Raw genomic sequence first — 25,376 nt, forward strand, 5'->3', positions numbered from 1 at the left:
AGAGGTTTACTGATATCCAGTTTCACTTTGATTCGAAGGAATTCAAAAACGGCCTCCATAGATGTCTTAAAGTCATATTCCAAATAAGATCCGATGAAATCACCCAATGCTCTAGCTGTTCCTTCATCAACAAGTCTAGTCGGCACATCTCTAATTTGGACCCAGATATCAGCAAACAATAAAGGGATCTCTAAAGGGTTTTCTCCACTGAGGATCTGTTGCCAAACAAGAAGATGTTTGTTAAAGAACCAAGGACCACCGGAGACAACCCTGTCCATATCAACCATGTTGTAGAAACGGAAGAGAAAACATTTGGCCTACTTCCTGGATATCCATTCCGCCTAAAGGATGCCAGAGATCTGCTAGTGTGTGTTTCATAGCCTCAAAGTTGATTCTGCTATAAGTGAGAAATATGCCAACCAAACAGAAACTATAGGGGTCAACTGGAGGGTTATGAGTTGGATTAGGAATGGAAAGCCCAGTCTCCTCCTCCTCATCTATAGAAAGGTGGGCAAACTGATCTTCCATGACTGAAACGGAAAAATTGCAGGCAAGAAGAAAGAGGTTTATTGATACGTTAGGGTCATGGAAAAGAAAAGAACTGGAAAAATGGGAGATGTTTATGGTTTCATGGCGACAAAAACAAGGCGTGAACATGGTTTCATAGAGTAGAAAACGAATGTTGCATTGTTGAAGGCATCCAAAGCTTGCAAAACAAAGAACAATAATGCGTGCACATAGATTCATGGAGTGGAAGACAAAAATTACATAGTCAAGGTATCCAATGCTTGGATTCATGGAGTGGAAGACAAAAGTTACATAGTTTCAAGGTATCCAAAGCTTGCACAAGGCAGACATAACGTGCACATGGCAGAGGAAAAAATTCGATAACAGAAGTATAATTTATGGATGCTAAAGTCACTTCCAAATCATTGAAGGAGGCATGTGTTAATATCACTATAATTTAGGGAGGCATTTTTTTTTTCCCTTCGACCATCTCAATGCATGGAACTCAAAAAGTACAAATATTATAGAGTATTTAATGCAATACTGTATGATAGTATCTAAATGAAATGTCTAAATAATTTAACGAAATTAAATTTCAAAAACAAATTAATGACTGGCTAAATAGTAGGAATAAGATAATAATCTTGAGCAAATCTCTAGGTCTAAATAGTTAATTACCCTTGAAAGGTAATGTATATTAAAAGATATATATATATATATATATATATTTAAAAAAGGCAAGGGCAAGCTTTTTTTTTAAAAAAAAAGTTGACATGTTGTATTTCTTAAATGAATGTTCTTCTCTTACTCTTGCCACACAAGGTTCTTGATGATGACACATAGAATTATAATGTCATAGGACTCTTAAATTTTGATAGTGTCACACAGAAGTTAATTATTAGTTATAGTATATAAATATTGATATTATTTATCATTCAATTATTATAATTAATACATATTAGTAAATAATTATAATTATCATAATATTGTAACATATCTTTCTCAATAAAATTACGTAATGTTGGTCTTAATTGTCATTCAATTATCATATTAATATGTATTAAATAATTAAAATTATCATATTATAACCTATTTTTAATTAAAAATTATCATAATTTTGATATCATATAAATATGTATTATAACTTATCTTTTAAATTAATATTATTCTAATATTAATCAGTTGTAATTATTATTTATTATTATGAATAAAAATTTTATATTTAAAAGAATGATAGAGAAGATTAATGGTGAAAATATTTATTAATAATTTTATTAACGATGAATATACAAACGTTTCAATAGTTATTATTTTTTTAAAGGAACAGTATGATCCCTGTAGTTTACAAAATACTATTAATCTGTCCATGTCTTTAGGAAATAGACTAAAATATCCTTATAGTTTATTTCCATCAGACTATAAGGTCGTTTCATTCAATTTTTGTATCTTTTCCGTTAAGTACCTTATGAAATGACAAAAATACCCCTTTCGTTTTTAAAACATAGAGATGGACTAGTTGTATTTTTCAAACCATAGGGACTGCACTGTAATTTTTTAGTATAATATTTTAGTATCTCTCCTTTGACCTCTATGTTTTCTTGTTGATTTAATGGAAAGTTGCAAAAAATTGAATAGAATAACCTAATTTTGTAACAGAAGCAAAATATAGGGACATTAATATATTTAAAAAAAGACAGAGATAGACTAGTTGTATTTCATAAACCACAAAAATCATACTATAATTTTTTCTTTTTAAAATTGCAATATATAATTGTCTTTATTAGTAACTTCTTTCCCAAGCAGGTAAAAGGACTCTAAGGTAAAAGGACTCTAATCAAGTTTCTTACAGTACGTAATGATAATATATTGAATTACCATTAATTGCTTATTACCAGACTCGTAGAGAGAACCCTTTGAGATTTAGTAAGATCATTTTTTTTTTTTAATTTTAATAATTTTCATACAATTTCTTCATTGATATATTTTTTTCTCTTCTAATTTCTATTACTCTATTAAATTAGGAAAAATTTAACAAATCGTAAGAGAAAGCGGTTTATACGAAATTACCATTTAAAAAATGATATATACACATTTTTAATATATACTTTAATACTATAGACATTAAATAAATTTAATATCGTCTAAAAAATTTATTAATTCAAAAATAAATTAAAATCAATAATTTTTAATATATACTTCTTTTTTTTTTCAATTTTATTATAGACATTAATTTTTATATAATTAGTCTAATATTTTGAATTTGAAATAAATGTTCTTTAATTTAAATAGTTTTCAACAAAATTAACAAATGTTGTATTAAAAACAATTTAAATTATAAATTTTTTCTTAATTAAATTATATATTTTAAAATATTATCACAATATCTCTAATATCTCTAAAATTATAAATAAATATATTTATCTGTGTACAGCACAAGCATACTGCTAGCATTATATTATCGCAAGCAGCATTTTTCATCTAAAAGTTTTCTTTCCACGATGAAAAACCCAATTTCAGAACCATAACAAAATTGAGTAAAAGGATGTCTCTTCTTTTGCAACTGTTAACGAAATAAACATTTTTTTTATTTGGGCATTCAATAAAAAGCCACTACTAGAATTTAGTACAATTTCTACAAGACATCAAAGAATTACCTATTATTGACATCCAAAGGACTATATACAAAGCAAAATCCAGCATCCCAAATATTTCGATATATAAGAAGGTACAAGAATGAAAAATACATAAAGTTACAAATATTCAGACAGATCTTGCTGGTTCTCCAAATCCCAGATAACCAGTCTTCCATCCAATCCTGTAAAATAAAATTGGCATAAATTGATATATTAGTATTCAATTAAGTCAAGCTGCATGGACTCAACACCAAATATTCGAATTTGACTCGATCTTAATCAAGGCAAGCTCAAGTTCTAGTCAGTCCAACTGAAATATTAATACTTGACTTGAGTGGCTTGTGACCCTAAGTATATGAATTTCAAATAGGTTTAAATATATTTTATAATAATGTAACAATATACTAATTTAAGTTCAAACTCGAGCTCATTCCATATTATCAAGTTTTAGTTTAATACTAACAACAAAATTTTTACTTATTTTTCCAATGGTAGTCGAGTTAAGTCAAGTCAAGTTTCAAGCCTCAAGTCTTCTAACCAAGTTAGCTGAAGCTCCGCACAGTATCAACTTACTCTGTTCGATTACACCCGTTGAGATGAATGCTCACCAGTGCATATAGGTAACTAAGTTTGGACAATGGATTGGCATTTATTTCTTTTCACTGACCTGAAGTGCTGAAGCGCAGTCTTTTAGAGCTCTTTGCTTTCCCAAGAGGCATGATACAACTACAGTTCCAATAAAAATAGTAATCATTAGATAAATCTCCAATAAAAGTAGTATTATATCTTCATCAAACCTTAAAGACTTCAAAGTTTGAAGTCAACCAAATTTAACTCCTTCACACTTCCAAATGGCAAAATGGGCATGCCTATGGAGGCAAGGTAGACAAATAAATGGATTTGGGAACCCATGAAGGATTTGAAGAGACCAACATAAAATGTTTCATCACAGCTTTTACACTTTGGCACGACCATTTATTTCAAAAGATCAAGCATTAAGCCCAAAGCAGGAGCAACTTCTCAGAAAACTAAGTAAAATAACCAATAACAGGAGAAAAAAATACAGCAGTTAAAGTAATAAAATACTTTATGCAGTTCTCATGTATGCCCCCATGTGATTTTGAAGGATCAGCGTCATTGCTCCCTGCAACCTTTGATTGGCTGTAAAATTTTCCAAAGGCTTCAGAAAACTGGTAAGAGAGAAAAAATAAATATAATGTTAGACCATTGGCATTACAAAACGCCAAAAAGAAAAGGAGGAAACAAAAGAAGTGAACAAAGTGATTGCGATAGCAACTGCTTCCAAACTCCTAATATGAAACTTTGCTTGCCAAGTTCTTGAAAAGTAGACAAGGGCACCAGAAGCGCTTGAGCTTTTAGCTAATTTCAAGTGCTTCAATTTTAAATTTTACAACCAAGTGTATGAAAAATTCTGATCAAGTGCATTTAGCAATTACTTTCAGCAGAATCTTGACATGAACACCGAACACCCCTTTTCTGTTAGGCTGTCTCGATGTGGTGACAGAAAGCTCATTGAAGTAAGGTGCAGCATGAGGTTATGCAAGGTAGGTAAGGTAATGCTATTTTTGTGTTTGGGAGGAAGGTAAAGTAAATGAGGTTCAGTGATGTTAAATTGAATATAAAAATTATAAAATACCTAGTATTGGAAACTAATGTTAAATATTAAAATTACAAAAATACCATTTTCAGTGAAAATTGTTATTTTAGATTACATATATTTGTAAGAACTATTTTTTTAATGAGATATTAATTTACAAAATATTAAATCAGTTCTCATTAAATTAAATTTTCAAGGACATTAGGGCAATATGGGGTTTCTAATAAGTAAACATGGATGATATGGGAAACTACAATTTTTATCCTCCCCAACCCTCCAATTATTTGGGTTGAAAAATGGGATTTGTTTTTTTTTTTTTTTTTTTTTTGGGGGGGGGGGGGGGGGGGGGGTGGGGGGAGAGGAGGACAGGTTTAACCTTATAAGAACTTCTCACTCCTTCAAACCCTTTTCCCAAACAACCCAATAACTAACCTTACTTTACCTTACCCCCAAAAACCTTATATCAAAACAAAGCATTAGATTTGTTTTAGTTTTAGAAAAGTTAATATTTGTTAGACAAGCATAGAGATGCAACTGCTGTAACGGTATTAGTTTTATGGCTCAGAATGATTTGTCTCTGGTGCACTTATTTTTATTCACCTGGAATTATGTTTCCCAACTCAATAAAACTCCCAAGATGAGTGCTCATGATGACCATCTCAATATATCAGCATGGGTAAATGCCAAACTTGAAGTTTTGTTTGTTTATGAGGGTGTGCACTGTGCACCCTTAGATTGCTCCTTTTCTGAATATACCATGCCCATGTTAAGAGTATCATTTTCATACGCAGGTAATTTAGTGAAGGCGAGAAGGAGGAGGAATTACGCGAATCTCATATTAGGCTACCAAATAAACTTAGGCTCAGTAAAGTAAGTACAGATTTCAGTAGAAGCACATAAAGTGCATTGCTGATAACTAAATTCTGGAATGTTGACCTAACTATAAAACATGTAGCATGCTAGTTAATATGACTAGCTAGATAAAAATACATCAATCCCACTCCGACTGGAAGTGTAAGGCTTTCTTGATAGAGGTAAGCCTTGGATCTTGCTAGTGAGAGGCTAATATTTTGTTGCTTCATTTTTCTTTTTTTTTTTTTTGCGAAAATAATTAGATTTGCCACTCATCTTTCAAGCATAAGGTTCCCAAGTCGTTCCACACCAAAATCTATGAGGAATCTATATACGCAACTAGCTAGTTTTATAAATAGAAGAAACTGACATTTACAACACGCATAAAAGTGAATGCTTTTAGAATTCCAGAAGTGACACAAGTATTATCTTGCCACATATTACATATAGCAATCATTTTAAAATTCACTATGTGAGGGGGGCGCAAAAAACTGTACAAAATTAAATGTTCTATTATGATAACAAATTTAGCATAAAATTCCCACATACCTGTGAACCATATTTTGGACTTGAAAATGATGATTTTCTTTCACCAAGGAACCTGATAAAGCTCCTACAAAAAAAAAAAAAAAACCAAGGATTTCATTTGTTCTGCATAGCAGAGAAAAATATGCCACTGGAAAAACATGGCTAGCTTATCCATAACCATTCAGATTGATTAGAGAAGTGGTAGTAATTCTCGCCTTCACCAAAATCCCTATATATATGGCTGTTGGGGGAGTCTAATCAAGCTGGCAAATAATTATCAACAAGTATATATGAGAACCATGTGGAAAACTGTTCTTTTATGCAAACAGTATCAGTCATCATGCATCAACACTATATATGAACTAGAAAGCAAATCTGCAATCAGTGAAAGAAAATGACTTTCAAGAAACACAAATTACAAATTAAACCATACATATATACAGTAACACAGGACCATAAATGCATTGCTTGGACCAGTCTAAAAAGTGATACAATTGAAGCACCCAAAAATTCGATAGTTAAGCAAGTCTGACATGTATAAAATAAAGGTTACACATCAAAGCAACTCTCATCTCCCAACTCCAAAGAATTAAGAGATAAATTTTTATTTTCCTTTTTTTTTTTTTTTTTTTTTTTAAATTCAAACATACCATATTCCTCTTTCATCTGCTCCAAAGACCATTGGGTTGCAATCAAATCCTACACCTATGACCATTTTCTCAGAAACAAATAGGACCTGAAAACAAGCAACACATCCACAATTCATAGATCAACATTAAGTTAGTCACAAATGATTGAGAAAATTAACCAAAATCTTGAAAAGGTTAGCAACAGTGGATGCTGACCCACATCACGGAGAGGTAAATCACGAAATGCAACATTTTGGGCCAATGGAGAAGGACCAACTTCGTCAACAAAGTAAATCATAGAATTATGACCTGTAAAACAGTACAAGGCAAATATACAAGAAAAGTCAACACAAATCAGTTACAATATATTTGACACCCAAGAGTTTTATCTCCTTATCATTAGAAACTTAATATAACTGAATAAACAGATGAAAGTCAGGTGAAAATGGGCTTTTTTATTGATTTCTGGCAATTACAACTATAAAACAACTTGCGACGTCATATAAACTAGTATAAGTTTTCTGCAAAACAAAATGTAACAGATAACTTTAAAATTCATAAGACACCACAAGCATGTGATACCAATATCATTATCTTGCAAATAGCATAAAGTAGAGATATATTTCTGACCTAAATATGCTAATGTCTTGCCACTTGGTGACCACTTCACACCAAATGCCCAGGAAAATGAGAGATCAAGCTGAATAATTTGCTGTTCAACAAGAAATGTGAGGGAAATAAAATTATCACCGTGCAACATCAGCAAATAAAAAAGGACAAAGCAAAAACTTTATACAAAAAGGCAGCAATTCATCTATCAAACAAATTATGGATATAGATATTTATTACAAATAAAAAGATCACAAAAAGTGACATATATATATAGTTGAGTATCAGCACACAATAATTAGACCTACTCAAATTAAAATCTTTACAATCTTAGTTTTTCTAGACAAAACAAATCAAGCATTCAGACATCTTGCATGGCATTTTATATAGTGCCTTGAAAAATTAAAATATGCCAAGAACATACGAATTCCTTTTGTTAATAAAATTAATATACATAATAAAAAGAGTGCAAAAAAACTTTAGATATTGAATGAATGACCTAAAGTTTAAAGTTTATATGCCATGTATTTTAATTCAACAAAAGATACACAAGAATTCAAGAACAACACGTCAATTTAAACAATCGTCTCAAATGAACTACACATGTAGGCTTGGGCTGTGCATGTGCACTATCACATTTTACACGTTTTTGACTCAAGCAGTTCAGCTCAATTACTTCTACCATCACAATGGTAAGGAGCCAGAGTTAGTATTCTCTATTACACTTTTCAGGAGATGGAAGGTCATTTCAACCTATACACTCATCCACTTCTTGTTGGACATAATGCACTGCATTTTTTAAATGTTCCACGTCTCAATCTGTGCTAGAACAATAAATATACTCAAGCCTTAAGTTGGCCAGTGGAGAGTATACAAATTATTTGGCTTAAAGTTGTAAGAAAACATTATGTCTGCCAAAGAATCGAGCAGATTGCAAGGTACTCAAAGCTCAGCTCAGTAAAAGCTCGTTTGAGTTCAGCTTGCTTATTAAATGAGCTAAGCAATTGAGCTTGGGATGAAGGATACTTGGCCAGTTAAAGCTCATAAGCCATTTGATATGCAAGTCCATGATTCATGAGCCAGCTTATAGTATGTAATACTTTATTTCATATTTACTAAGCATTTAATTGACATTTATATTTTACAAAATTGCAAATAAAATTTGATAGATAACCTCTTGAGAGAGACTAAGCAATTTTTTGTGTTTTGATATTTTAAAAAAAGCAAAAGTGATTTTAATACTCTATATTTGATTGGTTTAATTGGTTTAAAGGAAAGTATAATTTAATTGAATATAATATTGTATCCTTTTACAATTTAATAGTTAGCTTTTAAAATTCATTTAGGTAAAATTGTCTAATTGACAAATTATAAAAGCAAAAGATAATTCTCCCATAAAAGCAAAAGATAAGAAATCAAACCTCCCCAAATTTGGAATCTGATGAAGTGCCAGTTTTTGAGTCCCTGGTCATGAGCATGGGGGGTAATGCAAACGATTTAGTGCTTAGATACATAGCAGGAAAAGGGAACATACAAACCAAAAGAAAAAGAAACTCAAGAAAAAATAATACTCTAAAAAGCACATGAAACATACTTTGTATCAACGCCTTTTATAAAGGTGGAAAAAACTCGACATTTTCCATCTGTAGATGTTGTTGCAAGAAGAATCTGTATTATGGAACATATTAAGTTAATACATCCAACTAACTTGAGGAGAAAAAAAAGGAGGCGTAGTAGTTACAATGATAGAACTAATCCATAAGACACGCGCATGATCATCACATAACTTTATGTAAAAGCATAAATGTAAAACATAAGTGTTATAGAAAGTCAGCTATGTAATAATTAGATAGCACAATTATAGGGATACAATAAATATTTTCCTAGAATAGAATATAAAAACATATATATAAAGACTTCTATCTCACCTAAGATCAATATGCCGAAAACATAGAATTTCTATATGACATGATATCATAGCCGCTAAAAGAAATTTTGAAACAATTTTCCATTTGAGGCTTCCCTAGTGAAAATCCACTGTTAGTTTAGGTCACCCTTGTAGATTGACTAGTTTGCCTCACCGCCTCTTTAGGAGGCTTCCTTGGCTGCCGATCTGCCATCCAAATCTGGCCACCAGAAGACTGGCGAGTGATGCTGCCTGAAGATTCTGCCATCAATAAATGTGCGGTCGCGTGGAGGAGCATCTGACATTTTCTGGCAATTGGCTCTCTTTCCAGTATAAACTCAAGGAGATCAAAACAGCCCTTGTTTTTCATTTGAATTAAGTTTGGTGGGCGATTTTGTTCTCAAAGCTATCATCCTCTTCTTTTACGATCCTTGTTGCTATTTTGGTTTCATTTCAACCCTTGTTTGTTTGCTATCATCCTCTTCAACCCTTCCTGCATCCTTCTTCACGCGCCAGAGCGTGACACATTTTCCAGCAACATGTTGGGTTTGTTTTGCAATTTTCTGCCGATAATGGGTTTGTTTTTGTGATTCTCAGACCTGATTATCTCTTTCTCAGGTTACATATAATGGGTGATGGTATTAAAACCACGGACACATGTTGGAAATTACATGGACGACTGACTAGAGGTCATGGTAATAAAAGGATGAGTCATGTTGGTAAAATGATTGGTTCAACTAGACCTATTGCACACCTACCTGAAGCATCTTCTGCTAGGAATTTCTCTATTAAAGAGGTACAATTATTACAGCGTTTTTTTTTTTTTTTTTTTTTTTTTTTTGTCAAAACATGACTCTTCATCCACTACAGCTACTTCTAATTTTGTGCAACCTGTTATGGCCCTTCTTACTAATTTTGTTGATGACTCAAGAGTTATAAAATCAAGAGCAAACAAACATATGACAAGCTCTTCTAATAAAATTTTAACCTATTCATCTTGTTCTAGCAAAGAAACTGTTCGCATTGGTTATGGTTCTTTAGCACCTATTTCTGGCACAAGTTCTATTAAGTGCACATCCACCGTTGATTTATCTTTTGTCTTTCATATTTCCAGTTTTCCTATAAACCTTTTATCTGTTAGTGCCATTACAGAAGCTCTCAACTGCAAAGATGAGTTTTTTCCTATTCATTGTGTTTTGCAAGATCTGAGAACAGGAAAAGGATTGGCTTTGGTAGATTCCGTGATGGCCTATATCTTCCCGAAAAAGGTTGCAGTTCTCTGGCTCCTAGTATCCCTCAAGCCTTATGAGGAAATCATGGTAATGCTAGTCAATAAATAATTATGTGGCATAGGTGACTAGAACATCCTTCTTTTTTGGTTCTAAGAAAATTATATCCTTGTCTTTTTTATCATTGTCAGCTGGAGTCCTTATTGTGATGCTTGTGAACTTGCTAAACATACAAGGAGTTCTATATTTTCCATAATAGTAAAAGTCCGGTCCTTTTCATGACTATTCATTCAGATGTATGGAATCCTACTTCTACTATTTTCTTCTCCAGTTACAAATAGTTTGTTACCTTCATTGATTGTTGTACTAGATTAAATTGGGTTTACTTGCTGAAAGAAAAAAAAATGAAGTGTTTTTTTGCTTTAAATCTTTTCATAACATGATTAACACACAAATTGATGCGAAGATTAAAATTTTAAGAACTAATAATGGAACAGAATATATGGATAATATGTTTTGGGGATATTTACACTCAAACGGAATCATACATCAAACTAGTTGTGTGAATACTAATACTCAAAATGGGTGTCTAAAAGAAAATAGACATTTGCTAGAGGTAGGTAGATCTCTTTTATTCACCATAAATGTTCCTAAGACTTATTGGAGAGATGCAATGCTTTCTACATCATATCTCATTAATAGGATGCCTTTTAAAACACTCAATTTTAAAAGCCCTATAGCAACTTTACAGGGTAATACCTCATATATTGTTCCTTCCAAAGTATTTGGTTATGTTTGTTTTGTTCATCACAAGCATGGAGGCAAATTGAAACCTAAAGCCCTGAAATATGTTTTTGTTGGTTATTCTACCACTCAAAAGGGTTGTAAATGTTATTATCATCCATCTAGAAAATACTTTGTGAGTATGGACATAATCTTTAGAGAGTCTGAGCCCTATTTCTCCCTAGCTCCTCTTCAGGGGAAATTAGAATAGAAGAGGAAGCTTCTTTAGCTCCTATGTCTGTATCTATTCCTAAACAGCTCATGAATCTAAACACTGGTGATGAGCAAGAACCAAAAATGGATAGACTTGATAAGCTAGATTTAAAGAGGTACAGTTGAAGAGAAAAGGTTAATGCCATCGTGCTTGATACACCTGGTTCACCATTATCTCTGCAATCCGCTCCTAAAAATCTATGCGGTGAGTCTTCTATAACTCCTTATTCTAATTTTACTACGATTCTTCTGTTAATATCTAACCATGTAGTTGATGATGTTGATCTTCCCATTGCTCTCAGAAAATGGGTTAGAACTTGTACCAAATATCTTATATCCCAATTTGTTTCTTACAACACTTTATCTCCTTCCTATAGAGCTTTTGTATTATCTGTTTCTTCTGTTTCTATTCTAAAAAATTGGTAGAAAGCATATCAAGATCCAAAATGGAGAGCAGCAATGGATGAGGAGATGAAAGTTTTGGCAAAAAATGGAACTTGGGAACTTGTTAGAGAAGAAACCAACGGGATACAAGTGGGTGTTCTCAATAAACACAGGGCAGATGGCACAGTTCAAAGGTACAAAGTCAGATTGGTGGCAAAGGGATTTACTCAGACCTATGGGGTGAACTATCATAAGACTTTTGCTCTAGTTGCAAAGATGAACACTACTAGAGCCCTGTTGTCCTGTGTAGCCAACCTGGATTGGAGCCTACATCAATATGATGTAAAAAAATGGTCTTTTCTATGGTGATTTAAAAGAATATATGGATATTCCCCCAGGCTTTGATGATGAGAAAACCAAAGAAAAGATTTGCAGATTGGAGAAAGCATTGTATGGGCTAAAGCATTCACCTAGAGCATGGTTTGATAGATTTAGCAAGGTCATGATTTCCTTTGGCTATTCTCAAAGTAATGTTGATCATACCTTGTTTATTGGACACTGTAATGGTAAGATCACTTTGCTAATTGTTTACATTGATGATATGGTTGTGACCGGAGACGATAAGAGAAAATTGCTTGCTTAAAGAAGTTATTGGCTCAGGAGTTTGATATTGAGGACTTAGGAGGTCCGAAACACTTTCTTGGCACAGAAGTTGCTAGATCAGCTACAGGGATCTTTCTCAAAGAAAATATATCCTAAATCTCTTGAAAGAAACTGGCATGTTGGATTGTAAACCAATTGGCTCTCCCATTAAAGTTAATCACAAATTGCAAGCACGAAAGGGAGTGTTGCAAAATTATTAAATAGAAAAATAAATCAAACAATATGCGACACCAACAGGAGACAAAAGGATTACGGGGTTCGGAGAAGCCTAAATCCATGGGCAAAGGAGAACGAAATCCACTAATAATAGTGAAAATACAAATACAAATGGGAGATAACACTCAAAACCCTGAACCCAAATATATACCCGGGAAATCTCACAACATTTTCTCTCTTACAAATTGTACTGGTAATTAATATGATCAAAATTACCCTACCTAAACTAAGAGTAGAAAAGAATATATATTTGTCTCTCGCACTGTGTTTAGATATTAACAGAAGAATTGTAGTTTTAACTTTTCGTGGGCGGCAATTTTTACTTTTTGTCACATCATGAGCTGGCATACATTGAATGGCAGCTGGTACGAGTTGTCATTCACTGGATGGAGACGTAACCTCGGGAAACTAAAAGACGAGAGTACAAGCGATCGCTCAAAGGCATATCGCGTAAGAGGCCTGCAAATTTCATTAGGCTATTGCCTAATGTCCCTTGTTTACAACTCATAGGCTGTCGCCTATGGTTAAACTCTCCCCTCCCATATGCTATCACCTATATTAATGGGCATAGCATTAAAAATAAAGTCATTATTTAACAGGGAGAACCAGTTGACTTGGTCAATATCAGAGATTGGTTGGCAGATTGATTTACCTATCACATACTAGGCCCTATATAGCATATATTGTAAGTCTAGTTAGTAAATATATGCATGATCCTCGTAGTTCTCATCTTGAAGTTGTCTTTCGCATTTTAAGATATCCAAAGTCTGTTCCTGGAAGAGGTCTAATTTTCTCTAAGCATGGTCACCTCAAAACTGAAACTATACTGATGCTGACTAGGTTAGGAGATCAACTTCTGGTTATTATATCATTGTTGGAGAAAACCTAGTTACTTGGAGAAGTAAAAAGCAGACTATAGTAGCATGTTCGAGTGTAGAAGTGGAATATAAAGCTATGCTCAGGGGGTTTGCGAACTGTTATGGCTAAGGAAAATAATGGAAGAATTGCAAATGTTGAAAGGAGAAGATTTGACTTTGTTCTGATAATAAGGCTGCAATTAGTATTGCTCAAAATCCAGTTCAACATAACCAGACAAAGCACATAGAGATTGATAGGCATTTCATAAAAGAAAAAGTCATCCAAGGTGTTTTCAAGCTCACTCACGTGACTTTGGATAATTAGATTGCAGATGTTCTTAATAAAGGGCTTAATAGCAAACAATTTCATAATTTGGTTTACAAGTTGCGCACATGCAATATCTATGCACCAACTTGAGGGGGAGGGTTGACTCCTTTGATTTGGAGTACCCTTGTATAGACTATTTAGGAGAGTATATTGCTCTTGCCTTATTTGTCTTTTTCATATTTAGACTTAGAAGCTTGTGTATAAATTGATTGTATATCATCTCATTGAAACACAAGAGATACAGAAATTCTCTCCCATACCTTCTCTATTATTTCAACTATTCTAATTATCTGAAGTGGAGCAAAATGATCTGCTTTTATTTCTAAAGCTTGGATAAAGATGACCATCTGACAAATGATCCACCTAAGGATGATACTAGGCAAATCTATCTTAGAGAAAATACTCGGTTATTCTTACAGCTTCATAATTTAATTGACAATGAGGTAATTAGCCTAATAAATCACTAAGTTTGTCAAGGAATTCATGGAATGGTTACAATTTTTTATTCTCATGAAAAGAAATATTTCTCGCATTTATGATGTTTGCAAATCCTTTTATCGAGTAGAAAAACAAGATTGGTCTTTTACTACTTATTTTATGGATATTAAAGGATTTATGAAGAACTTAATGTGTTGTTACCTTTTAGTCTTGATTTGAGAGTTCAACAGGCTCAACGCAAGCAAAAGGTAGTCATGAGTTTTCTTACTAGTTTACTTTTTGAATTTGAGACAACTAAATCTCATATTCTCTCTAATTCTGAGAATTTCTTTTTACATGATACTTTTACTAGAATCCTTCGTACAAAAAATTCTCAGTCATATCAACCAATAAACAGTGCCATGGCGAGTCACAATGACCTTGGTCAACAAGTGAGTAGAGGAAGAAATAGAGGAATTTCTAACAGTCGTGATGGGAATAATCATCGCCATGAGAAAGTTGTTTTAGGAATTATTTGTTATTATTGTCATCAAAATGGACATGTCGGGAACTACAGAATAAGCCGCAACTAGTTCCAAGGGGAAATATGGCAACCAAAAGTTTGCAGATGGCCTCAGCTTCTAAGAAATCTGTTTAGAAATCTGTTTCCAAATTTTTCTCAATATCAAGCCTCTTAAAGTCTATTGATTCCTCTATTGCAGCAATTGTTGATTCATGTAAACCTACGACATGTCTTGTCTCTTCATCCAAATGGATCATTGATTCAGGTTTGTTCAGATCATATGACAGGTAATTCTAAACTTGTCTTCTTTTAAATCGAATCCCACTTCTTCTAATGGATCTTAATCTTCTATTGTGGATACAGGAATTGCTAATCCAACTCCATCTTTTCCCTTGTCCTTAGTTTTGTGTTTACCTAAGTTTTCTTTCAATATACTCTCTATTGGTAAGATCACTCATGCATTAAATTGTTGTCAAATTTATCCTAATTATTGCATATTTTAGGATCATATGATAATGGAATATTGGTAGAGATCATTAGTCCAAAAGTCTCTACATCCTAGATGAACAAGTGTCATTATCTCTTGCCCGATCTGATGCTCTAACCCCCCTATGAGTTTAGCTTTCTTTTTTTTTTTTTTTTTCAATTTTAGCATACAACAACAACTAAGCCTTAGTCCAAAACTAGTTGGGATTTACTATATGAATCCATAGTTTCCATATTCACTCTTATCAAATTAATATCAATGCAAAAAATTTTAAAGTACCTTTTGAAAAAATAAAAAAAATAAAAAAAATAAAAAACTTGAAGGGGGATTTTTAAATCATTGATATATGTTTCAATTTTAGCATATTCTTTTATTTTTAGCAATTGAACAGAGACTTTTAATATGTATCAATTTTAGCCTCCAATCACACTCAAGTAAAATTAGCGACCAAAATACAATTAAATCAAGCAGAATCTTTTCATTTCCAAAATTATGAAAAAAAATATAACTTTTGCTTACATAATCAAGGGGAGAATGGATTCTATTTCTGTAAACCACTAAAACAATTAAGAATCTAAATAAAGAATCCAATTGGTTGTTGAAAAAGGTGAAAAAAATCTCATTGCTCTTGCTTTTGTAGGTTGAAGCCATGTTTTTCTATTGTGTTTTTTTGGAAAAAATAAAATTGCCTATGATATAATAGCATTTACATAACTGATTTTGTAAAAATGTGGTCAAAGGATAAAATTGATACAATCATAAGAGTTCATTTATTTAATTGTTAAAACATTATAGGGTAGAATGAAAAAGAAAAAAAAAAGTTCAGGATTTTTTATCGATTAACGCTATTATTTATAACTAATTCATACAAAAAAAAGAGATAAATTTTTAATCAATTTTTCACTCTCACAAGTATTTTGGTGTTAAACCTCATTTATACAACAGGTGACAAAACTATAATCATCTATCCATACTATATATAAATGTGGGAATAAGGAGAGAATAATGTGATTTCTGATAGTGCCCTTAATGAAATTTAAAATATGCTAAAATAACCTTAGTCATAGCTAGCTAGAAAATTACGTTTTATTAGTTGATTGGATATATTTGTAAAAATTATTTTTAAATAAATACATATAGATAATTAAGCATTTCAAAATTTTAAATTTTATCTTTTATAAATTTATTTTTAATAAATATATATGATAAGGAGTTTTTTAAATATTTGATTCTATTCTAATTATAATTTAAAATATTTTATTTCAAAGAGATAAAAAAATAAAAAAAATATTCTTTTACTAATATTCTTTTTCCTTTATATTTGTATGATTTGATTGGATATATTTTTTTAAAAAATAAATTTTCAAATAGAATATGTATAATATTTTATTTAGGAGAGAGATAAAAAAAAAGAAGGTATATTAATTTTATTAATATTTTCTTTATATTTGTATAATTTGATTAGGTATATTTTTTAAAAAATAAATTTCATATAGAATACACAAAATTAAGCCTTTCAAAATTTTTAAATTTTTACTTTTCAAAATTATTTTAAATAAAATGAACATATGTGTTTGTGGAATTGGCAAACAGTTTAAAATTTTAATTATATATATATACATAATATTTTATTGATATATTTATGTATCTATATACATTAGAACTTTTTTTGTCAGGTAAGTTCTGAGAAGAGTTTTATTCTTAATAATAATTTTTTATTTTTTAGTTTTTATTTTCTTTTTTGTTACCAAATAATTTGTAATTATTATCATTTTAAGCTTAATATTTTTTTTTTCTAATATCCTAAATTTGTTTGACATTTTTCGGGGTTTCAAGAATTTGTGTGTATGTGCATACATTCCTTTCTCTAATACATTGGGTAAGTAATACTACTATTGTAGCCAAAATGATTACTTTTGTCAATTCAGTTTGAGAAGTAATAGTGTTTACAAGCAGCTTGTACGGCAAAGTGTTTTATCAATTTAGTTTGAGAAGTAATAATGTTTACAAGCAGCTTATACAGCAAAGTGTAATATAAATTAACCACTTATATTTATTTTAATCTAAACAAAAACTTAATACAACTAAAATAACTTACAGTGAGTATTCTATAGTATTCCAAGGGTAATATGTTGAAACATGTAACATTCATCAATCTCTGTCTAGTGAGTATTCTACATACATTTTAATAGTATTCTAATGTCTTTCGAATTGGTCACCGGTAAAGAACCTCTACTTAACTTATGAAAAATCATAAGAGAAGATGGAGCGGTACACTGACCACCAAGCCAATGGGGTAATATGTTGAAACATGTAATATTCATCAATCTCTCTCTCTCTCTCTCTCTCTCACTTCCCCGCTTTCCCTGCCCCTTGCTCCATTCTACCTTCTTAGAAAAGCACAAAATCCATTAATCTGTTGGAGGAATCAATTTCAAGAATACTTTCCTCCATTTTATTTCAGGGATCAACAAATCTAATTTGTGATGACATAACCATTCAAAAATAGCCCAATTCGAACACTGCTTTGAATTACTCTATTCACCTTTCTTCATAACTCTATTCAGAGGTGGCATGTTGGACACAAGATGACTTCCAACACAAAATTAGCATTGGATTGTATCCTGGGCTATCACATTTATGTCGTTATCTTGATCCAATTGTGAGAAAATAATATTTCTAAGTGTTTGACCTACCAACCCATTAATGACACACTTAACACAATGAATAAAATCCCACATCAGTTGAGAAGAAGAGAGAAATGTTCTCACTTCAATAAAAAGAGAATGCTACCCTTCTCTTTTCAATTAAAAAATTCATTTTCCTTCAAGAAATGATTCTGAGGCCTGTTTGTACTAGGCCCCGAGTAAATATTACACAGTTTACCATGTCATGTTGCACCTGTTCATAAATTGGGTCATATTTATGCTTAAGTTGCTAATACAATCAGCTTATTGTGTCATGTTCGTGTTGATCCAAATTGTGTGTTACTCGCATGTCAACAAGCCATGAAAACAACCAGCAAACAAGAACTGTCATTCCTAACTCTACTCCTATTACTGCTAAAACAACTCCTAGAAATTTGCATTATGTTGAACACTTTTCTCACAATTCACTATAACTTCTTCCAAAAAACTAACACAGTACAATGTTGAGCAATTAGTTTAAGCTATCACATAAATATTTGAATTTTGCTAAAACTAGATATGATGTATGCAATCATGTTTTGTAATTAAGAGAAGTTGGCCTCATATATATCACAAATTTGAATAGAGATTAAATGAATGCACCAACTTTTTACAGCTTTGCAACAATGATATAAGCAGAGAAGTACTAACATTATTAGGATGCCAGGCAACACTTGTCACAGAGGAATCATGTCGTTTCCTTATAAGTTTACTGACCCACCTGTATAAGTGTATAATTAAGCAAATAAAGATAAACAAAGATGAGTATTTCTTTTTTTTCTCAATAAATTACCTAAGGATAATAAGTGTGTATAAAAAAATGGTTAATGCATGTCAAAAATGAGTTAATGTCACTTTGAAAACCTAAGAAGACGGAAAACAAAAATGACAAGAAGCTTTTGCAAAATTATAGCAAAACAAAATAGGAACAAAATTTGAGGCGTTTGATGACTATCTATTCATCTAATGCAAGCTCTTGGTGTCAACAATGTAAATATTCTCACAAATGATAATAGTTATTACACATACAGCTATATATAAGAACAGGAACTTCATTGAGAAAGAAAGAAATGAGTAGATTGTGGAACAAAAGGAATCCTTGTAGATAACTCAAAAGACAACTAACAAGAACATTACCTAACTTCCATCAACATCTCACTCCAAAGATATAGTGACATTTAGACTCTAGCTGAGTCCAGTTGTAGCTAACATGGAAAGTATTAAAAGCAGGGAAGCTACCCGAAACAAAATTGTCAAGCCCAAAACCATTTAGCAGTAACCTAGACAAACTGCATTAAGTTTATAACCAATTCAAGCCAATTTAGCCAAGACAAATATGCAGCTCAAACACAACCCTTTTTTTCCCAAGTAGATGAACAAATACAGTAGTAATGGCACTCAACGCAGAACCAAAACGGAATGTGCAAATTAGAAGGGAATTACCAGTTATTGTCTTGCTCATAGTAGCATATGCAAACAGTTTTAGCCCCACTTCCAACAGCAAACTTATTCTCTGAGTATAGAATCAAAAAATAAAAACAATAAAGATCACGCTTGAAAGCATATTACTTTGTAGTACAGTTGCAAGAAGAAATCCATTGATTCAAATGGTAACAGAAAAGGCAGCACTCTATAAACCATAGAATCAAAGCTACTGTTATTATTCAACTTGACTACCAGGTATCAGCAAGACAAATCCTAAAGCCTATATATAGGAAACTTTATAGGCGTACAAATACAAGTTTATGAAATATACATATGACCCTAATTGATAATGAGCAATGGACCATTAAATCACGAAAGGCATGCAAATGCCCATAGCTTCCCTCAAATGAATAAAACCAACAAGCAGAAACAGTTGAACAAAACTTACCATTTTCAGTTTTAAAAATTCTCTTTTTCTTTTTTTCTCATCTTTGTGCTTACGTCTCTCTAGGTTTTATTAGTGATACAACTACTTCCAAGAAGTCGACTCCATTTTATACATTTGCATGGATAATATCCATTCGAGATGTATGCATGAGTTTTGTGTTTTGCAAAGAAAGTTCATATTACTTAAACAAAAATTTGGCATTGCATTTTAAAGCCATAAACCTCTACCTACACATCAAATCTCTTGGGTTGGATGCCCTAGTATACTTATATGTGCAGAAATACACAAACAAATAAATAAATAATCTACAACCACCACTTAGTAGTACACAGTAATAATGCTTCCTGTTTAACCAAAACACAGAGCCAAGCTTTTGGTTTTCTGACACTTGTTGGGTCGACTACTATGTTTTGTCACAATGTCCAGAACATTACAGCAAAGCCAACCAGGCATTAAGAAAACATAAAGTACTTATAAAGCCATATACCCTATTTGATATATATATACACTATAGCAAATAACTCACACGAACAAGCACATGTATCACTAGAAACGCCCAAAAAAAGTGCAACCGAATCTTAGGATCACTAATGAGAAATAATCAACTACACAAAGACATATCGAATTATCCAATTATTTAATTTATGAAACATAAATACATAATCCATCATCTTTGATACACTAATAAATTCATGATTTGAGCAACCAACTATCTCCAAGACAGACCGTGAATTGGGCTCCATTTCAAAGCAACTGAGCAAGATCAAAGATTGACACAAAGACTCCACAATGGTTCGAAAGGGTTATTGACTAGTTATATATATAGAGAAGTTGGCCAGAATGAAATGTAAATCCATTTAGGCAAGGCAAATTGAAGACCATAATTAGAAAATAAGTAATATAATGATACCTCTTGGACTCCATTGAACGCAAAGTGCAGCGCGGTTTAGCCTGAGAATAACAAGGGTTGGCACCCACTCTGCCCTTTCTTGATTCCAGACATATCTTGAAAGGAAACAACGGTATTCAGTCAACAATAAGAAGAACAAAGAGAAACAAATGTTGAGAAATACACACACTGTTTTCTAGTGTGAGATTGTGTAAGCGCATGTGGGAAAGTGAGGAAGAGATGGAAATGGGACGGAAAAGACTGCTAAATTTTGTTTTCTTAAAGCAAAAAACGAAAAAGAAATCAAACAAATAGGAACTCACGAATTTCGATCATGAGATGCGGTAACAATTCTATTTGATTTTGCACTCCAATCTATCCCGGAGACAATTTGATCATGCTGAGACAAAAATGAGTAGTCAAAAGTTAAGATAAAACTTTGAAGCTAATTTAGATACAAGTGGTCACTTAAACATAGACAATCAATGGGAATAAACCACTAAGTCTGAACATCTGAAACAAAGTACATAACAGAAGAGCAAATAGGCGTTGAAATATGGAGGCAAGAAATAATACTTATATGGCTGTCAAGGAAAGTAAACACAAAACAGAAGCAAAATATTCATCTAAATGGAATAAAAATGAAGAGGTAAAAAAATACTGTCATACTGATTCACATGTTACACCAATACAATCACACAACAAAGTACTACATTCTGATTATCAAGGTATTACAGAAATTTCCTAAATAACACAGCAAACTGAAGATCAAGGATTGATAAGGGTCTCCAAATGCTCAAGGCTTCACTCATTGTGAATTCTAAAGACATTAGGTATATGCAGCTTTCTTCAAGCGATTCAATGAGAATGTTTCCATTATTTGAACAATTTCTAGTCGATATTGGAGCACCCTTGTCAGTGCACCAAGGCTTGACATTAAGTAAAGGAGACATCAAGTAGAAATTATTTTTTCCAATATATCTTCTACACAAGGTAGTAGGCAGCTATCTAACACCTGGAGTTAATATGACAATTCAAACTATGAAGTTGTTCCCACAACTCAGTTATTAATAACATAATATTATTAATTTAATATTTATAAAGTAATATATAATATTAATAATATAAATAATAGAATTAAATTCTAATATAATTAGATTATCTAGAATTCGAAAGAGAATGGACTTCGAAATTCAAAAAAAATATAATATAATATAATAAATATAAAAAAAGAAAATAAATATAGTCGAGTGGTAAAACTTCTCTTTGCCAAGGAAAAGATGCGGGTTCAATTCCTTCTATCCGCCCAAGAAAATTTATTTAATAGGACAAAGTAGGATAAATAATTCAACATGGTTGACCATAATAGTATAATGATTCTATCCCCTATCCCTATCTTCTTCTCTTTCCTCCCGTCCAAAAGAAAAAGAAAAATAGTAATTAATTACTTAATTAATTAATTAATTACTAGTTAACAGGGACAACTTCAATTACCTAATATACACAAAAAATCAATACATTGAGGAAGCAAAGTACCTTTTGGAGTACATGCACCCTCTCCCACTTGTCCTGTGATGACTTAAAAATGTGGACTTCATTATTATTGGGACAAAGTGCAATCACTGAAAATTCACCACGTAGAGAAAAGAACAATGTCCAAGCTAAGGTAAATGATGAATGTACAAAAGGTTCAAAGACAATAAAAGAAATACAGATCTTTATTCGAGCAAGACATAATAATGATCCAAATGAATGCGTAATCAAAACAATATTTGAAAATTTCATTTTTTTCTCCTTACATTTTCCATGAAACCAAACAGAATCTAAATTACTCATAGAACTTACTAGATTTATCGGGACTCCAAGCATGGCAAGTAATGGACTGGGCAAACTGGTGAACTGCAACAACCGCCATTTCTTTGACTTTCTCACTCGATTATTAGTAGATAATATAAAAGTTGTTGATTACTTTTAGTGATAGACTGATATAGCTACCTGAAGCTGAATTTTTTAAGAAGAGGCGGTGAAATCAATAAGAGATCTGAAGTAGGGATGGCAACGGGTCAGGTACCCATGAAAAAGCCATACATGTTCCCGAACCCGAAGCCATTTAAATGTTAAGTTAAGGTATCCCCAATCCTGAACCCAACCGAACCAGTCCTAGAACCAGTTAGTGTTACTCCTTTACCACCAGATAAATTCCCTTTTAACACAATGAAGGCAAGAGCAACTCAACATAACAAATGAAAACTCCAATTGTTCTTCTCTATTTAAAAAATTTAAAACAAGCAAAAATTGACAATATCAATATCCTCGGAAATTTTAGATACAAATTGCATTTTCATATAAAATATATATCTCAGTAAAATTACAGTCTCGGCCGCATTCAAATCAAGAAAATTACTATCAATAACAAATAAGATCAGAAAACGAAACAAAATTATAATAGGAAAACAACTTTTAAATAAAAATAACTATGAATTCAATCTTAAAGAAAGGAGAACTTATTTTTTCGTTTGCTCAGCGCAATCGATCTCAGATTCAAAGACTTGAATCAGATTCAAAGACTTGAATCAGATTCAAAGACTTGAATCAGATTCAGATCGCGCTCGATCTAAGTGCAGAATCATGAAAGTGGAAGGAGGGTCCGCCGACTAACCTCGCGGCCAAGGGTGCCTTTTCGAGACAGAGAACTGCAGAGTTGCGCTGCGGAATGTTCTCCGAAATTCGACCGAGCGAATTGCGAGATCCAAATGCAGAATACTGACGTTGGTTGAGTTTGCTCAAAAAGTACAGGTGGAGCAACATAGGAGAGACACCGATGACCCGGGTTTGTTTTTTAAGTTAGAAAACTATAAAAAACTCTTATTACCGTTTTACTAATTAACTAGCATTACATTGATTTTGAGAGTCGCACGAAGATGGAGTGATTTGGGTTGAGAATTAAAATTTTCTGTATTCGTACAAAAGCATTTATTCGTCGTTAGATTAACACGATTAAATATAAATCGTAGGGTTAAAAAAATTAAATTAAGTTTTTTACCTTGAAAATAGTTGTATTTATTTTTTTAGAAATAAAAATTAACTTACATTTATTTATAATTATTATTTTGAATTCAAAAAGACATTTACTCTGTCAATTATTTTTAATAAAATAAGAAGAATAAAATTATAAAAACAAATTAAAAGTTTCAGTACCCATATACAATTTTTTTTTACCATGTATTAGATTTGAATTATTTAAATATTAATTTTTTACATCTAATAAAATTTCATTTAAACCTTTTAAACAGTAAAAACAATTCAAACTTCAAGATCTTCATTCATACTTTAAAATAAATTTATTAAAATTTAACAACAATTAATTTTGCTTTCTTTTATTTTTTATAATGCCAAATTTATTTTGGATTTATGAAAATTTGCATAATTTTAAATTTTTAATTAACTTTTAAATATATTTTTTAAATAAATAAATATATATATATATATATATATATATATATAATCCACATATTTTACTAAAAGTCCTAAACCATAATATTCTATGATATGTAAATCTAATTTTTTTAATCATCTATCTTTAAAGTGTAATTGATTTTATATATTTTCATGGGAGATGATATAATTCTATGGTATTTGACGATCTAATTTTTAATATTTATACGAATCGCAATGTTATTATATATATATTTGAATGAAGAAGAAACTTTAGACTTATATGTGCTTTTAAAGATAAAAAGAAATTATTTAAAAAAATATAAAAGGTGAGTAAGAAAATAAAAGACCTATTTAATAAGTAACCAATATTATAATAAATTGAGATAATGAAGTGTCGCTCAAATGGAGTTCCGTATCAATACAAAATTTGTTAATTCTGTGATGTCGTAAAAGCCTTGGGTTGAATTGAGATAGTTATTGTGCAATTTGAACACAAAGTTCAAATCTGACCTTTTAATTTTCAAGGGACAAGTCAAGAGACTAAATTAGACTTTATTCTAATAATTGAATAACAAACTAAATAGTATCAATAGTACTAAAAAGAGTTATTAAAAATGGAAAAAAAATTGATTTGTAATTTATTTCGTAACTTAGCATTTTTGTTATTTACTAGTTTTTTTTATAACATGCTTTGCACGTTAACTGTGCTCATCATATATATATATATTTTTTCATCTATAAGTTTTGTTTAGATCAAAATAAATACAATTGCTTGATTTGACTAGACTTTGTCATACAAACCACTTGTAATTGTACTTCTTCTATATTTAATTTTATTTTATTTATAATGAAGTGGTTTCAAAATAAAATTCAACCCAATTTCTAGATCTAATTATTTAGTCCCTAATTTATAAATACAGATTCTTAAATCCTTAATAAGTGTCCAAAAAGAAAATCAAGTCATCCCTCAATCTCCAACCTCCTGCCCTCAACCCTAAATCAATTTTTATATACAACTATAATGAAAAATAATATATATATTTTTTTACTATTTAGTAAAGAAAAGAAATGAGCAGATGATCTAAATTGATAATGGTTATTACTTTG

At 31.4% G+C, this 25,376-nt stretch overlaps 1 protein-coding gene across 2 annotated transcripts; it reads right to left on the minus strand.

Moving 5' to 3' along the window:
* Positions 1 to 3,070: 3,070 nt before the first annotated feature.
* Positions 3,071 to 23,672, minus strand: LOC105645353 (actin-related protein 2/3 complex subunit 1A). 2 transcript variants are annotated; one of them, XM_037635082.2, is made up of 16 exons: positions 23,491 to 23,672; positions 22,677 to 22,730; positions 22,368 to 22,453; positions 21,155 to 21,231; positions 20,853 to 20,947; positions 19,513 to 19,582; positions 18,721 to 18,790; positions 8,971 to 9,044; positions 8,798 to 8,840; positions 7,398 to 7,479; positions 6,988 to 7,076; positions 6,789 to 6,874; positions 6,160 to 6,223; positions 4,227 to 4,330; positions 3,808 to 3,866; positions 3,071 to 3,322 (listed from the first exon to the last, which is right to left on the minus strand). In XM_037635082.2, coding segments are annotated over exons 2-16 (1,065 nt in total). In that variant the 5' UTR covers positions 22,678 to 22,730; positions 23,491 to 23,672; the 3' UTR covers positions 3,071 to 3,257. The 2 variants fall into 2 exon arrangements, with proteins under 2 accessions (XP_037491010.1, XP_012086315.1); XM_012230925.4 differs by having other exon boundaries at positions 22,677 to 22,832; positions 23,491 to 23,671.
* Positions 23,673 to 25,376: the final 1,704 nt, after the last annotated feature.

Source organism: Jatropha curcas, chromosome 1, assembly GCF_041381405.1.
Source record: "Jatropha curcas cultivar XTBG-Jc1 chromosome 1, XTBG_Jcur_1.0, whole genome shotgun sequence".
Taxonomy (NCBI): Eukaryota; Viridiplantae; Streptophyta; class Magnoliopsida; order Malpighiales; family Euphorbiaceae; genus Jatropha; species Jatropha curcas.

Excerpts from the sequence above, each read along its gene's own strand:
- LOC105645353 (XM_012230925.4), bottom strand. The coding sequence starts at position 22,746 with ATGGCGGTTGTTGCAGTTCACCAGTTTGCCCAGTCCATTACTTGCCAT. Across the intron at positions 8,841-8,970 it reads ATAAAAGGCGTTGATACAAA|GGACTCAAAAACTGGCACTT; the intron begins GTATGTTTCATG and ends GCTCATGACCAG. Across the intron at positions 6,224-6,788 it reads GCAGATGAAAGAGGAATATG|GAGCTTTATCAGGTTCCTTG; the intron begins GTATGTTTGAAT and ends TTTTTTTTGTAG.